We start from the raw sequence: 17,293 nt of genomic DNA, 5'->3' as shown, positions 1-17,293 counted from the left end.
GAATTTAGATATTGTTTATAAGTTTAGAAAAGCAATCTATAGTCTCAAGCAAGCTCCAAGAGCTTGGTTCTAGAAACTCACTGTAACTTTACTCTGGTTAGGATTTAAACAAGCTAGATTAGACCACTCACTTTTTATCTTTATATCCAGAACCACTGCCATACTATTATTATATATTTTGTTGATATAATCATCACCAACAACTTATCTATAGCCATACAAAGTCTAATTCAAACTCTCCATAAATTATTTCCTTTCAAAGACCTGGGTAGACACCATCATATCCTAGGATAGAAGTCAACTTAGATGATGCAAGTGGAATTCATCTTTCTCAAACCTAATATCTTATAGATATCCGTGAAAAACTCAACATGTCTAATGCCAAGCCTATCAAAACCCCAGTGGCACCTTCCTCAAAGCTAAAAAAATGATGGCATAGATGTTTGTCAAGATCCAAGCCTTTATAGGTTAGTAATTGGTGCTTTGCAATACCTAACAATTACTAGACCAAACATTGCTTACACAATAAATAAGTTGTGTCCGTTCATGCACAATCCTCTTGAGATTCATTGGAAAGCAACAAAGAGACTGTTGATGCATCTTAAAGGTACTCTACGACATGGTTTATACTACAAGAAATCAAGTAATACTAAAATTCATGCTTACTGTGATTCAGATTGGGTAAGTGATCAAGAAGATATGAGATCAACATCAGGAAATTGTGTGTATCTAGGATCCAATATAGTATCTTGGATGGCATAGAAATAAAGAGTTAGAGGCAGTGTAACACCTTGTTTTAGGAAATAATAATATTATTATATATTATTATGTATTTATATTTTGGTCAGAATTATTTTTATTATTATAAGAGGAAAAATATTTTATATTATTTATTTATTTATTTAAATATTTTGGGAAAGAGAAGTAGGTCGAGAAGAGGAGTAGGTTTGGTTGACCTGGCTCAAGGAAATTTTAAGAAAGGGGTCAGGCAGGGTTAACCCTATCTGTCTCATTTTGCATTCTAAAGCATTAGAAGAGAAAAGGAAAAGGAGAAAGGAGCTCTGAAGAAGAGTGTTCAAAAACCATCTCAAACTGTGTCAGATTATTCTTATCAACACAAGGTATGGGGAGGGAAATGAGTGATTCATATGTGAGATTACAAGAGAGAATGGGTAATGGGAGAAATCCCTAAATTTCTAAGATTTTTCTTTTTTTTTCTGAAGCTGAAATTGACGATCCAATTAGGTTTTATATTGATTTATAAATGTGGTTGCTATATTGTTTGGTAAAATTGATGATTTAGATGATAATTGAATTCATTAGAATGTGCTCTATAAGTTAGGGTTCTTGTAGATTGATGAGCACCCTTAGTTATATGAATTAATAAATAATTGGGAGATTTTACTTATGGATGTACCTTAACATATTTGTAATATCTTTTTGTGTGATTAATGAAATCAATTTCTGTTTATTGGGTTAGAAAGTATACACTTGGGGCTATAATTTATACTCTAGAATCAAGTAAAAATGTTAAAAATTGATTGAGTTATACGAGTTATAAGTTTCGTCTCCATTGTAGTGCACGAAATATTAAGTTTTGTGTTGTCAACCATGTGAGGTTACCTTCACAGCATTTTTAGGCTTCGTGTTCTTCACAAAAGTTGTAGCCTCGGATATTATCTTTCAACTGACGTGAGAATCACTCAAAATGGTTATGTATAACTCAAGTTATGGTCAAAATAGTGAGTAGAGGTCAAATTGTTAGGATTTACGGTGCCCGATACAGGTATTTTATTTCAGTTTGCATTTTTGGACGTTTTGGGACCCCTATTGGGCATGTTTGTGATACTTTATGATTTCTTAGTGATGTTTTATAATACTTATCATATGATTGAATGAGTTTGATGTGGGATTGTGAAATATGAGATTATATTGATGGATTTTGATGATGGTTGTGAATTATATGATGTCCAGTAATGACTATTGTATGAATAAATATAAAACGTGTGTATTTGGCTAAGTATATTTGAGTATGAATGATTTGTATTTGGATGAGTGATATATAAATCTGATTGTATGTGAATGGTTAATAAATGGGCATTAACATGAATGGAGATGAGGAATGAATTTGGTGATATGGATTGACCATCGATAGACGCATATGCATTACCCTGGCTTGTGTGGTGATTAACAGGGAATGTATAATATATATGTATAGTTGTCTTGGCCTATGTGGTGATTAATAGAGCAGTGCATTACCACTGACCTGTGTGGTGTTTAATAGTGGGGAAGTGTGTGGTGGTTCCTGCGGGGATTGATAAGGTTCGCGCATAATGCGGTGCTCCGAGTTAATGCTTCTTAGGAGGTTTTAGTGCATGAGCATTGGTGTCAATTTGTTCATGGTGAATAATTATGTTAGGATGTGATTATAGACTTGGATGGCTTTGGAACTGATAATATTCTCACCGTACTATTTGTGGTTATTTTAGGTGAGGATGAACTAGATGTGGGTGGCACTGAAGGTGCCGAAAGTTAAAGTATGAGTTGCTTTGATAGTGTGACATTGGGGCAATAGGCTAGATTTGGAGTTTATTTCATTTGGACATTATGTTTCTTTGTTAGATACAATTGTAAAGTTTCTATTTTATAAATTTTGTTTCAAATTGGTTGGATGTTTATGAGTGTTTTATATGTGAACTATTTTGCTCAAGTTATAAATAGTTTTCTTCTTTATTATATTTGTATTATATGTTGGGATAGAATGGGTGTCATGGACAAAATTCAAAAGTTTGGCAAGTTTGGTTGCAAAAGTTCAATACATTTAGAATCTTCTTTTAGAACTTCATATCAGAAGTAAAAAGCAACCTCTAATCTGGTGTGATAATCAAGGGGCAATTCTTCTATCTACCGACCCAGTTTTGCATACTAAAACTAAAAACTTAGAATTAGATTTTTGGTTTATTAAAGAAAGAGTGGCTCGGGGACAAATTCAAGTTAGGCATATTCCAGTAAGGTTCCAAGTTGCATATTTATTAGATGAGTCTCAAAGTTCAGCTATCTTCCTAGATCTAAGAGATAAACTCACTATAGATAAACAATCCACGCTGAGTCTGAAGGGGGATAAAAAGGATATCAAGTCAACATTCTGTTGAAACCGTTATAGTTTGTTATCTCAATGTGAATAAGTTGACATCATAGTTGTTATTCTCTAAGTTAGTTTGATTGCCTTCTCTACTTGTATATAAATACTCTTGTATTGTGTTTCCTAAAATGATAGATTCATATTTCAGATTCAATCATTTCTCTTCTTTGATTGTTCTCTCACATCATGGAATTTACCTTGCTAATGAACATGGTGTTATAGATGTTGAGCTTCAATCAAAGTCTTCCAAAATCTATGTAGCACGAATTCAGACATGACACAGGGACACAATACGAACACAAGGATATAAAAAAATCAAAAAATATAGGACACATGAACATGAAATATATATAATATGAATAATGTGACAATATATATATGTATATAATAATATTACAATAACTTACTAAATCTCATAAATAAATTACTAAGAAGCATTATAGTCCACAACAAAAAATCTAACAAATACCATCATAATAAAGAGTCACAAAAAAAAATTCTATGAGAAATCATCATTATTAGCAAATCTAGTTCATCAAAAGACAAATTAGCAACTTCATCCCTACAATGTCCCACATTTTAATCTCCCCTTGAGTGTATGTTGGGGAATTTCTATAAAGGAGGTAGAGATTGTTACAAACAAATAATAGATTTTGTGCTCTTTAAGGTATCATCTTTTTTTTTCAAAGAATATATGAGAAAATATGTACACCAATTTCTTTCACAAGAAGATGAACATGGTTATCCAAGTAGCTTAAGGGAAATTTTTTAAAGTGTTGTGCATGAACAAGGTGAACTAGCCACCAAGATTATGCATCAAATTGACCTTTATCCCTCAAAGAGTCAACATCATCAAAGCCTTCTCTTCCATTGGAAAAAATTACAAACTTCAAATTTACTTGTGTCGTTACATCTATGTCCACAAAGGACCACTTAAAGCATATGTTCCTTTCAATAGTAAGTTCCACATCTTGATGTGGGGGGAGTATGCATTCCATTCATGAGTAATTAGAAAAAATTAAAGATAGAAACAAAGGACTTTACCGTGCCATGACGGTGTAGTAGTTCCACTTGCTAGAGGTTGAACAACGTTCTAATTCTTCGATTGAACAGTGCTCTGGTTCTTTGGCATAAAGACATTCTAGTTTAATGTTTTCGTTATGTGTTTGCACATCTTTGGTTTTCATTACGTGTTTGCGCATCTCTAGTTCTCCTTCAATGTATGCACCTCTTAGTTCTTGTTATGTGTTTGCGCGTTTGCGTTTCTAGTTTTCATTCTAGGTCTGCGAGTGTCTGGTTTGTTCTATCATATGCATTCTGATTTTTGTATTACCACTGCATGTTTTTGTTCTTTGGTTTTTGTTCGCTTCCATGAAGGTTTAAGTAAAAAGAGAAAAGAGAACGCTTCTCTTCTTCTTCTTCTTCTTTTCCAACAAGATTATTTTCTGACCCAAAGACACAAAGGCGTGTCCATGCTTCATAGATTGAAATAGTGAAACTTATAGAAGATGGTTGTCTTGACAATCATCCCTAACACATTGTTCGGACTATCAAAAAAACCACTGCTCATCCAATGAAAGCTTCAATCAAGTGTGTTACATGAATGCAACAAAATTACATATTCTTTTGCCAAATATGGTTTGTCTATGGCACATGATCCTATTATTTCTCTTTTGGTACCTCTATATTTATCTTTTGAACTTGTCGAATATTGTTTTGAATATTTGCGCCTATTGGTCGACAGAAAATAAAATAAAATTATGAAAAATTATATTATATTTTGTCTTCCCATTTATTTATTCTAGAAGTATTTATAAGAAAATTATTTAAACAAACTCTTGGTCCCTACACTTAGTGTTCTATTTTGTTTTATTTTAATTCTTATACATGCACAATATTTATATTTTAGTCATTATAACTAAAATTACATGCGTTAGTCTTTGTACAAGCAAAATTTATACATTTTGTTGATTTATATTTTAACTATTACACTATTTTGATTTTTTAATAAATAATTATTTTTTAATAAAGAGCAATAAGAATTAAAAATTAGTGAAAAAATTTAAACATAAAATTCTATTTTTACCTTAAAAATATATATATATAATGGTCATACATATACTTATTTTATTTGGTTGAACAACTAATTTTACTAACTTATTAAATAAGTACCAACTAGTATTTTAATTTGAGAAATCAAGGGATAAATATTCATTTAACATAACTAAAACTTATAATATGTAGATATTTTTTAATATAAATTATATTATAATTGAAATTTGTAAGAAATATATATTTTTAACATACAAAATATATTTCAATTTATATTTTAATGTAAAATTATTTTAATCATTTATAAATTTTAAAATTATATATATTAAAATCCAATTCAAATAAAATTGAAAATGATAAAATTATAAACGATAACGAAATTGAGAAAAATCTCTTAATTCAAGAATATTTCCCTAATGTTCTGATTAAAAAAACCCTAAAAATTTTCTCATACATAATAATGATATATCCTATAGTTAAATATTATTAATTAATATTTAATTATTGCTCGACCACTGTGATAATGAAACTTGAAATTTATTTTGAAGTATTTAAATGAAATTTTAATTCATTTTCTATATTTAAACATCGTATTTTAATTAATCAGATTTTTAAAGATTTTATTAAGGAATTATTTAAATTTATGAAAATAACATCATTATTTTATTTGCATTTTCATTTTCTGTTTTCACTTTTTAATTACAAAATTGCCACCTTGTCTTCAATTTGTTTCCGGTTATTAAAGATTTGTAGAAGAAAAACACGACATAAAATGAAAACACGACATAAAATGAAAACAAGGTATCAATTCTGTAATTAAAAAGTGAAAAACATAAATGAAGACGCGAGTAAGTAGGGCTTTGTTTTTTTTAAATTACAAAACTGCTACCTTGTATTCGATTTGCTTCCTGTTTTCAACAAATCTTGAAAAATATGGAACAAATTGAAAATAAGGTCGAAGTTTTGTAATTAAAAAGTGAAAATAGAAAATGAAAACAGCAAATAAAACACAAGTAAAACAGGCCAAGTTAATATATATATATATATATATATATATATATATATATAAGTTTATGAAAGTGTGAAAGTTAGAAGTAGATAATATAATATCCTATTTTCATAAAAAGATGAATTTAAAAATTAACGAAATTAATTAATGAGACTTTAACTTCTAAAATATCTAACAAATAATACAGTATCGAAATTTGGTATTGCAACATGCTCCACATGCGCACTTAACAAAAACAAACATCATCAAAATGGCTAATTAATATTTCATTACATTTTCTATAAAAATTCTCAACTATTTGAGACCTCTAAATTACCCACGATACAAGATGATATCAAATACATAAAAACAAGATTTTCTAAGGCTTCATGATGTATTAAAGCATTAATTCTCTCCAATCAGACCCAATTAGAAAGAAAGCAGTCCAAATGGAGTACCTTGAATATAGGGAAACCATTTTAAAGCCTGAATGTACTGTAGTCTCCTAAACCAGAAGCTCCATAACCTGTGTATGGTTGTGAGGGCAAGGAAGATGAGAGGCGTGATGCAGGGCCCAACTGAGAGTATGAAGACCTCAGACCTGCATCTAGCCTGCCGTAACTGCTAGAGACAGGTTCGTTATGATTGCTTACAACATCCTGCAATGCAATGAAAATAATTTCTGTGAGCAAAAGCAAAATTAATCAATTGTTCCAACAGAAATTATACCCTGATGGTAAGTACTCTAATCAAGTGTCAGTCAAACAAAACATAAGGTGAAAATTTCACACTTGTGCTTAATTTTGTCTTGTGTTGTGCATGAGCATGTCACTTCAGGAATGGATACTATCTTTGAAAAGTTAGTCTTATCCATCAGCCAAAGACAAAAGACTAAATCCCAAAAGACTGGCCTATTCAGGTTGAAGTAAGGAAAACACCCAACTATTAACTTCCAGACAAAATAGTAACATGGTAAGTGTCCGCTTAAAATGTACCTACTTAGTTTATTATATAGAGATATTTATGAATCAAAATTACCATGTTTTCATCTGAAATCGTCTTTTATTTCATACTTCCCTGTTATAAACAGAATTGAATTTAGTGTGTTTCAATCCTCAGCTTTCACTATAAAGTAACACTTTGTGCTTGTAATAAAAAGATTTCAGGCAAGAAAATAAGGACGAGAAAATCAAGAAATAGTGAATGTTCCAAAAGCATTCTACCAACTGAAGCATTAATAGCTACAAAATGAGCGCCTAGAATAGAAATATGTAAAGGAAAGACCTCCCCATGTATAAATACTAACTACCACCCCCATCCAAACATGCACATACGCTAATGTAATTATGATAATCATACAACAGGAGTAACAGAAACAGAAAAATATCACTTTTTTACTAGAAGAAAAAGCTTCTGAAGTCTCCTACCTGAATCAACTGTTGTGCTGTTTGAACCTGAGATGAGGTGCCTTTTATTTCCACGATGATTTCATCAGGCACCCTGCTCTCCTGCACAGTCAATATGGCTCCACTAGTGCGGCGAATGTAATCAATATTAGCCCCCTGAATACCAATTATGTCCTCCGCATACGACAGTGGTATTTGCATTGTTTGTATTACCTGATAAGTGGAAAGGAGGAATAAAGAATAGCATGACTATCAATACAGAAGAGATAAATAAACAAAATATGTAGACTGGACTGGAGTATGAGCAAACACATTTAAATGCTTACTAGTTACTACACAAGAAGTCAATATACATCATAAGCTATTACAAATTTTAAACATCCATGTAATAACTAGGCCTAGAGGCAGATCATCATGTGATTTAAGAGGTGCAAGAGTAAATGTAGAAAAAGCAATAAATTAATGATTCAGAACCCAAAAGTTAGACCAGTAAAATGTTCCTATTTTCAAAAAGTCCCGCATAAAAATCAGTAGATAATTATTATTTTCAAAAACAATCATTCAAAAGTTTAAGCCAATACATGAAGACTCAAATAATTAGTCTAATATGTCTCCTCAAGCAAGAGCCCCCCTTCAGCCCACAATAATAGACGTGCACACATTATTTTGGAACAAGTAGTAAAAAATAGAGGCAATAACACACAGCAATGGAACTAAGTATAGGTAAATAGGGACAGTTACCCCACCCCCCCTAAAATTAAGAATTTTGTTAGCATCTTATACATAAAAAAAAAATATAAACAAAAATTGCCCCTCTAATATTTGGATTTAAATGACAGCTTTTTTGGCTGTAGTTTGTGGAAAATCCCACCAATTGAAGGGGCTAGGAATGTCGCATGCTTAAAAAAATATTTTTAAAATATAAGTTTAACTTTGCACTTTCTGACTAGCATTTTAAGTTTAATGTTACAATTTTTCTCTTCATTTATTAGTCCTTGTTGCATCTTTTTTATCATGTGTTAAATTTTTGCACCCGCTAAAAATTTTGTCTGGGTTCCATAATTGCATACATATTTTTTTACAACAGGTAGTAAAACTAGAGACATTATTTGCAACCAGTAGTAAAACTTGATGTAATAGAGGCACGCACACATTTATTCACAAGTAGTAAACATGAGAAAATGGAGGCAATCACACACAGTAACATTATTTTACAACAAGCAATAACACTTGACAAAATAGAGGCAATCACATATATCAGTCCCCTTCCCCAGTAAATTTCATGTAAGGCAATGATCAGAAAACATGTGAAGGGTTAATATAACTAACCGTAGTAACAATAGGAGCACCAACACGGCCAAGAGCTGAAGAACGAATACCAGAAAGTGAAGATTCTTGTCCATAGAGAGACATAGTGGAGGAAGGGAGTAATGAGTCCAATTGACTTTCTCGGTCAGCTAGGATAGAATCCCTTTTTGTTGAAAGAGGAATATCAGCAAAAATGCTAGTTTGTGAAGTAGTATGCAGCAGTGATTTGTCAGACCATGTCTCTGCCTGACGGTCTTGTGAGATGGGCGCATTGTACTTCAACAATAAACAGAAATCACATACAATAGTGTAAAATCAGAAAATAATACACTAATCATTTTCTTAAATGATTACATTAACAAAATACAGTAGCAATTCAAATCAGAAAATATATGTTGCTTTGTACTTTTAAGCCAAATATCACAGTGAATCAGTGATAGACCAATATCTGATTTTGATAATTATAATTCTTTATCAGGAAACTATTAGTCTTACATGAATTTCAGATGAAGCAGTCATAGGTTATGATTTGACAGTTTTAGTGATAAGTAAGTTGTGTTACAGACTTGCAAAAGGCAATTAAGGTGTCAGGTTGTTATTCCTTATGTTTTGAAGGAGGATACTCTGTTAGGAGGAAAACCTGTGTTTGTAGTCAAAACTGACCTAAAAAATTTCTATCTCTATTTAAAACTCAATGTGTTATCTTGAGTCCAACAATTAGCCCAAGCCCGACCCACCAAATGCCATCAAGGAGGATGGACTAAACTAGAGATATGACTTAAATAGAGTTTATAAAGTTTCAGCAATTCTCACTCACATGCCCATTTATAAAAGGGTAAAATATCCTCCAAATAGAAAAAGCAAAAACATATCAAAGAACTATGAAAATTGAAAATGCAGCAAAGATGAACAATCTCAATGCATATCTTAGATGGCAACTTCCTCGAAACAGTCATCAGCAGAATATCAAAGAAAGGGCACAGTAACATAATTGGTGAAAGTTGAGCGGCAGAGAGACCATAAGATGTTTTCTAATTTAATCAAGAAAAGTAAGAACTTACAGTTTTCTCAAATAGGGGAAGAACACTATGATCAACCAAAAATTTCCTAAGATGGCCAACTACTGCTTCTAGAGCTTTAAGGACCTTGAAGGCTTCTCCTTGCATTTCAACAATTCTCTCATCCGCAGTAGCATAAAGTTTCACCTCATCTTCATGAAAATGATTTGGCATTAAAAATAATATATATTAAATCACTGAATGCTAACTAGAATGCCATGCTACAATGAAAGAAGAGAAAAGATGCACTCTGATCATTAGTATAATTGCATCCAGATTTGACAAGAAATATGGAGTTTAAGAATTACTAGTCTGGAAGAGGTCTTATTTTAATCTGGGAACAGTAATTATTGCATTCAAAAGTAAACAGGACAGGGACACAAGGATACCTAGCAGCAAGGACAAGCACTTATATGCAGATTCTAATGCAAAATACATAAGAAAGTTCAGTGGGCATAATCAATTTTACCTATCAACTATGTCTATTCACAATACTCATCAATGCACAAGTTGATGGTACAAAAAGTTACTATTTAAGACTATATGGTCGTTGTCTAACTACACAACAACAACATTATATAGTAGAATAATCATATACTTGAATAAGCCTAGGGCATTTTCATCTATATGACACAACTAATATAAATTTACTAGTTAGAAGATATTGCTTTCTTGGGAATGCTACAAATGAGACAAGGAAAGTTGTAAGTGAAGCATGATTTAAAGCTTTTGAGGAGATGGTCTTGGTACAAAGAATGGAGAACATAAGTTATATAATCTTGCCAAAAATAGGAGAAAAAAAAAACAAGATATTTGGATCATGTGAAATGTATTAAAGGTGAAGAGTGTACAATTTTGCTCACAAATCAAGATATCAAAGAAAGATGGGAGAATTATTTTTATAGGTTTCCCCATACTAACTTGCTTTTTCCCTCTTGTTATTTACAAAACTAGGACATCCATTTTTGGTAACTATTTCTCTTCTTACTAGTTAATCTCATCTCACTCCAAGGCGCTGCCTCCACAAACCAAGAACTAATTCATGATGACAGCCGCCACAACTCTAACATTGCTGACTACAAGTCAGTATTTTCAAGGAAACTGGTGGGGTGATGCAATGATCCCTTTTTTTGTCTGGTTTTCAGCAACTCACACCTGTTATCTCTCTCCTTAGTCCATGTCTTTGTTTACATTTTCTTATTTATACAGCCATATAATGGCAGATAAGGGGTGTTCCAGCTCAGCCCATTGTTTTCCTGGCAAAGTCCTGGTAGCATAGTGGCTTTTCCTCCAGGTTCACAGCATCTCTCCTCTTTTTTTTTTCTGGCTTTTGCACCTTCATTATATCAGTCTTACATTAATCATTTTTCATTATTATTGTTATTAGCTACTCCCCCCAGTTTCGAATAAAAAAAAAACTAATTAAGAAAGTTAATTAGTATCATTTAATTGTCCTAATTGTAGTTTAAAAAAAATTCTTAAACTACCCTTCAATTTGAAGATTGATATCATGAATAAAAAATTGTCATTGAAAATAAAACCACAATTAAATGAAGGCCAGCATACATGTGATTTTGTTGCTTATTTTCGAGATGAGGGAGTAAGCCTATATTAATAATGACTATTCGCATTTATTTTGAGTATGAATGATAAACATGTTCCTTTGTTGTTTTTATGTTGTGTGTCTGTTAAGCATGGATTATTTGCTATTTCAGTATAGCATCCTTTTATGGTCAAGCGATCCACACCACTACTACGTAGGATTGACACCTATGCTTCACATAACATTAGTCCATAAAATAGAATACACAAAACAATTGCTACAAAGAATTAGAGGGATCATCATAGACATATAATTGGATAACATGACAGGAAGCATACCTCCTGACAGTACTCTAACAGAAGCACCGGTACTCTCCTGAATAGATTTGATTAACGAGCCTTGCTTTCCAATTAAATTAATAGCCTGTGTTGATGCCACCAATAAACGAATTGAAGAAAATGCAAGACCAGCAGCAGAATCTTTGTTCTCAGCATCAGTTTCAGATAATCCAGAGACTCGCTTGAATACCCTTATTACAGCATCCATTGCAGGGGAAAGAGCTGCCTCCAGCTCTTCCTTCCCTGATACAAGTACCTATAAGAAATAAAAAAAAAAAAAAAAAATTTAAAAAAAAAAAAAAAAAACACACATTCAGTATAAAACAGAAACAAATGCACAAATAAATAAAGGCCCTCATCATAGGAAAACGTTCAAAAAGAGTTGGTGAGCAAGCATACATTTATCATCCGAACAGCAATATACAAACTACAAACAACAAAGCAACTGAACTGCAGAATCAACTTCCATTCACTTTCTACAAGAAACTAAAAAGCATTCTAACCTCATACACATAAAGACTCTATACAGAGCCCCAACCAATAGTCCATACAAACCAGAAACAAAAGCAACACTTTGACATGGAATGAAGGACACAAACCACATATAGCAACCAAGTAATGATAAAACAGAAGTCGAACTACAAAAACAAACGTAAAACCCAAAATACAACACCAACTAAGTGGATGTCTGGTTGCAATTTGACAACCGGCGTATTACTATTAACATATTTCCACATCCAAAATAATGAAATGGTCGCAAAAGCTAGTATTATTAGCTTCCACGTGATCCACATCTAACTTACGTGCATCCAAACAGGCCATAAAACACACATTTAATGAGAGGAAAGCATAAATAATGCAGAAAGCGAAACAAAACACATTCAAACTTGTTCGTATTGTAGCTACGTTTAAATTCAGCACCACTCTTCAAGCTTTTGGGTACAAGCTAGAAGCATGTTTTGGAGCTTCTCTACCAGAAACAAAGAGTATTTTCTGATACAGAAGTTCTCAAAAACATTAATAAGACAGGATCCAAACAAGTTCTTCCCTTAACTTTTCTACATTGGAAAGTGGAAAAAGCCCGTTTTCCCAAACAGCAAAAATGTTTTATGCTATAAGTAGTAACGCTACTGTAATGAATTTAATTCGAATAGGCAAAAAGTGTGACATCCTCATTCAATCATTTCCATAAAAATTATTAACTTTAATAACGCGTTATTTCTAATTTTAAACTCACAGGCAAAGAAAATGGGAAGAAGAAAAAAAAGTGTATTACACTACCACGGGTACCTATAGAAGATAAGTGGAAGCACATTGACCTAAATTAAACGAAAGCTGAGAATTTTACAGGGAACCAAGAAATTTACAGAAATTAGGGTAATTGGGTAGCACTGGAAAGAGGTGAAATTAAAGATTAAAAAAATAAAAACCAAAAACCCTAGGCTAGGAAGGAGAATAGAGACGTACAATTCGATCAGGAGTGGCGAGAGGAGCGTCGAGAACGCGAATGCGGGATCGAGTTTCTTCGCACATCTTCTTTATGAGCTCTCCCTTGCGCCCAATGATGCTTCCCACTTTCCCCACCGGCACGATGAGACGGAAGACGCAGTCGCCGGGCCACCCCGGCCATCTCTTCTCCGGCGCGGCGGCCTCGAACTCCGTCTCGGCGGAGGCATTGTCCGGCGGCGAGAGTGACTTCGCGGCGGTGCCGTTCTGGGCGGTGGCCATAGGAGAGAGAGAGAGAGAGAGAGAGAGAGAGAGAGAGAGAGAGGGTGGGGTCAAGTCGAGGTCTTTGAGCGTATAGGGAAAGAGGGAACGAAAAGAAACACACTGGTTGGCTACAACTTCACTTCACTCTTTCTTTTTTCTTCTCACTATGCCACTCGTGCTAATCGCGTGATGCGTATTTCTCTCATTTTTTTATTTTTAAAACTTATTTTGTTATTATGTAATGTGTTTTTTTTTTTTACATAAAGTGACAATTTATATTATAAACGTATATATTATCTTGATTAAAATTATTTATTATTATTTATAGTATAATAGTTAGGAAACGTTACGGTATAATTTGATTTCTCTTTTATATTAAATTAAATTATTATATAAATATAAATTATCGATTTCTTTCTTTACTCGTTCTTATCATATAGTTAAAACTCGTATATTTTGTGTGTTTTTCCTTCACTTGGTTGTACATCTCTCTATTTTGCTCTTACAAAAATTAATTTAAGTTAGAAAAATGAAAAATATATTTAAGACTAGGGGTGTTCAAATTTAATTCCATTCGAAGAAAAGTCGAGATGATTAAAATAAATCAGAAACCGATTAAAACAAAAAAAAAAATAGAACTTTTTTTTTTATAAAATTTTATATGATTCATCAAATTGATTTTCAAATTGTGATCATCAATCAACACGATTCAAACCAATCTCTGATCATTTTAATAAACAAATATTTTTATTTTACCTTTGACTTATAGACTGTGTTTTATGTTTTAGTAAGTTTAATCATTTAATTTTCGTAAGTTTAGTCGCATTGAAGTCTCAAAGTATTCATTAATTCACTAAATAAGTATGAAACTAAGTGTGATGATCAAGTGTTAAAGTGATGGTCATTTTCTATATTTTGTTCCTTCATTCTTATTCATATAAGAAATAAGACATCTAAAAAAATTAATATTTGAAACCGAATTATATCTGGTTTGAAAAATGTCACTTGTCTTATTACTTCTCTATTTTACGCATTTTTGTTAAGTCAAAAGTAATTTTGGATTCTTTGAATTTAGAATTTTAATATTAACAAATAAAATATTTTTATAAGAGAAAATATTTACTTATAAGATGAAGTGTAAGATGTAAATTATTTATAAAATGATGTAAATAAAACAAAACATACAACTTATTTTATATACATTAAATATTTACTATGCATTGAGGGTAATGATAAAAACTTATTGAATGTTTCATTTTTTAACAAATTGAACTAGAAAATTATCTTAGAACTCATAAATTTGTTAAAGAAAATAAGATTATACTTTTCGTCAAGACCAAGGAAAAAGATTCCTAAAATCACGAAGAAAAGTAAATAAAGTCATTGTTGTTGTTGTATTACACTGGCATTACTTCTGCAAGCCTCGTTTAATATGAAAAGTTGATAAGTAGTCTTATTGATAAAATAAAAGGTACATTTGGTGAAATACATTTAATGCAATGCTCACATTAAATGAATCAAACAATTATTTGTTATCATAAGGAAAGACAATGAAGATAAACGAAACAAACTTGTGAGTTGGACTTAGAGTGTTGCAATAGTCATCTTCTCTAAGATACTATATAAGAAGGTTCAAAGTCAAGAAAAAAGGGATACATATACAAATATAAGAGAGAACAAACATATAGATAGATTTGTATAGAAACATACCGTTTATAAATTTAATCTTTCTTGTAAACACTCATTGCTTTGTATTGGTTGTAATGTCTAAGTGAGACAAACACAACACTTATGTAACCTTCATAACCATTGTTATAAGGTTGAGTCTAGAGAGATTTTTCTAAAAAAGAATACTTGTTTTGAGTGTGGAGAGGTTTGATTTTTAAGCCTAGAAAGACTCATTAAAAGAATATTTAGGTAGTTGCTTGAAGAAGCAAGTCCAAAAATACTTAAGGTTGAGCTACAAGTGACTTATTGAAAGAATACTTTTATCTTTATTTAAAAATAGTAGAACTGAATCTGGTTGGATTGAAAATTAGATGTAGTCTTAGTGGTTGAGATGAATCAGTATAAAAATATTCATTATTCCATTTGAATGCTCTTCGTACTTCATCTGACTAGAGTTACTACTTCACTATGAAAAGTGTGTGAGTTTTGATATACATTATTCAATCCTTTTTCTAGTGTTTATCTTTTCTCCACAATCTTATTTTGAATTTAGATTGCATGCTTTCTTTGATTACTCTCATGTAGTAAATGTGTGGAGACATTTTGGATACTAAAATCATATTAGCCCAATTGTGGATAATGTTGATAGTCTTAATGAATGCATTTTTTATATTCTAAAATATCTAAATAAAGACCAAAAATTTTATATCCATTATTTGGTATTTGTGATGTCACCGTAATGAGAAGGTTTGGGAAGATTTAGAAAAGTTAATAAATATGTCACTCAATGCTACCAAAGATTACATATGACACTAGAGTGTTATTGGACAGTTGCTTGTTGCAAGTTGCAAGTGCATTTTGTCAAAATTCGAATTATGCTACTAATTGTCAATTGGATTAAATCTATTTATGGCATGTTGGAGTGAAACATAGACATCTTTATTTTTACAAATTTGAATACCTATGGTATGAGAACTTGTATTAGAAATGAAAAAAGGTGAATTTGTTTTAGCGATGAGGTCTTATCATACAAATAACCTTACTGTTCATGAAGTAGAGGCATCATCCCAATTGGCAGCAACAATCACTTGAGTCATTGGTATGCATTTCTACAATGTCATTTTTGAACTTGACTAAAATCAAGTTTTTGATGACATGCACTCTAACTCCTATATAAATAATGAGTTTGGTTTTATTTTAACTTTAAGTATAAAAAAAACTTAATTTGATTCACAACTCTATGATGAATTTTGTGGTAGATAAGTCTACATATTCTAGTGAAAATATCCATAGATTTTATGCTAGTCTACTTATTTTTAGTCATACACTTGTTTGTATCAATTTTATTATAATTAATGAAATGATATAATCATCTTATAATAAAAAAAAGTAATAAAAATTAAAATATTAATAAAGATGATTTGATAAAACTGAGGTATCCCTTCAGTCCAATCCTCATTTTATTAAATTAAATTGGATAGGATATTTTTTAAGAAAATAATCCAAATCCAATTAAAAAAACAAATTGATTTAGCCTTTAAATTGGATTTTTTTTTTACTCAAACCAATTCAAATAATCCGTGAACATCCTTATATATACATTCTTTATAATTTTGCGAAGAGAAAAGTACATAAAAAAATGCCAGGGAAAGTAAATTTTTTCATTGTTTGAAAGATGATAGAAGTGTGAGAAAAGAGACAAAAACTAATAGAATCGTGAATCAAAGATCTTGTAACAATTTTATAAATATTGTAGAATCCATTCAATATTATTTTTTTTTCTTATTTTTTCTTCCATTTCTTAATTTGATACATTTTTAATCTAAATACTCTAAAGGATCTACCTATTTTTTTTATAGAAAAAAATAAGATATAGTATCATAGTTATTGTTAATTTTTTTTAATTAAAATTAAAATTTTACCTTAATAATATAAGTAGTCTCGACTCATTTTCATTATAGTTTTTAATAGATACTATTAAATTGATTATGTATTATTTCTTTAGATCGACAATAACTAAAGTGTATTATTATGTACTTTAGGTTGTGAGTAAGGATATGTAAAAACATTGTTGTTGCTT

The 17,293-nt window shown here is 31.2% G+C and overlaps 1 protein-coding gene across 1 annotated transcript; it reads right to left on the bottom strand.

Moving 5' to 3' along the window:
• Positions 1-6,326: 6,326 nt before the first annotated feature.
• Positions 6,327-13,692, bottom strand: PEP (RNA-binding KH domain-containing protein). The gene is made up of 6 exons (XM_020366263.3): positions 13,303-13,692; positions 11,836-12,091; positions 9,958-10,106; positions 8,918-9,172; positions 7,610-7,801; positions 6,327-6,841 (listed from the first exon to the last, which is right to left on the bottom strand). Exons 1-6 carry the CDS (start codon positions 13,561-13,563, stop codon positions 6,662-6,664), a joined length of 1,293 nt encoding a protein of 430 aa, XP_020221852.1. The 5' UTR covers positions 13,564-13,692; the 3' UTR covers positions 6,327-6,661.
• Positions 13,693-17,293: the final 3,601 nt, after the last annotated feature.

Source organism: Cajanus cajan, chromosome 1, assembly GCF_000230855.2.
Source record: "Cajanus cajan strain Asha chromosome 1, NIPB_CcT2T_4, whole genome shotgun sequence".
NCBI lineage: Eukaryota > Viridiplantae > Streptophyta > Magnoliopsida > Fabales > Fabaceae > Cajanus > Cajanus cajan.
This window is presented reverse-complemented; position numbering and strand designations above follow the sequence as displayed.

Excerpts from the sequence above, each read along its gene's own strand:
- PEP (XM_020366263.3), bottom strand. The coding sequence starts at position 13,563 with ATGGCCACCGCCCAGAACGGCACCGCCGCGAAGTCACTCTCGCCGCCG. Across the intron at positions 10,107-11,835 it reads TGTTAGAGTACTGTCAGGAG|ATGAGGTGAAACTTTATGCT; the intron begins GTATGCTTCCTG and ends ATTTTCATGAAG. Across the intron at positions 9,173-9,957 it reads TTCCCCTATTTGAGAAAACT|TACAATGCGCCCATCTCACA; the intron begins GTAAGTTCTTAC and ends TTATTGTTGAAG.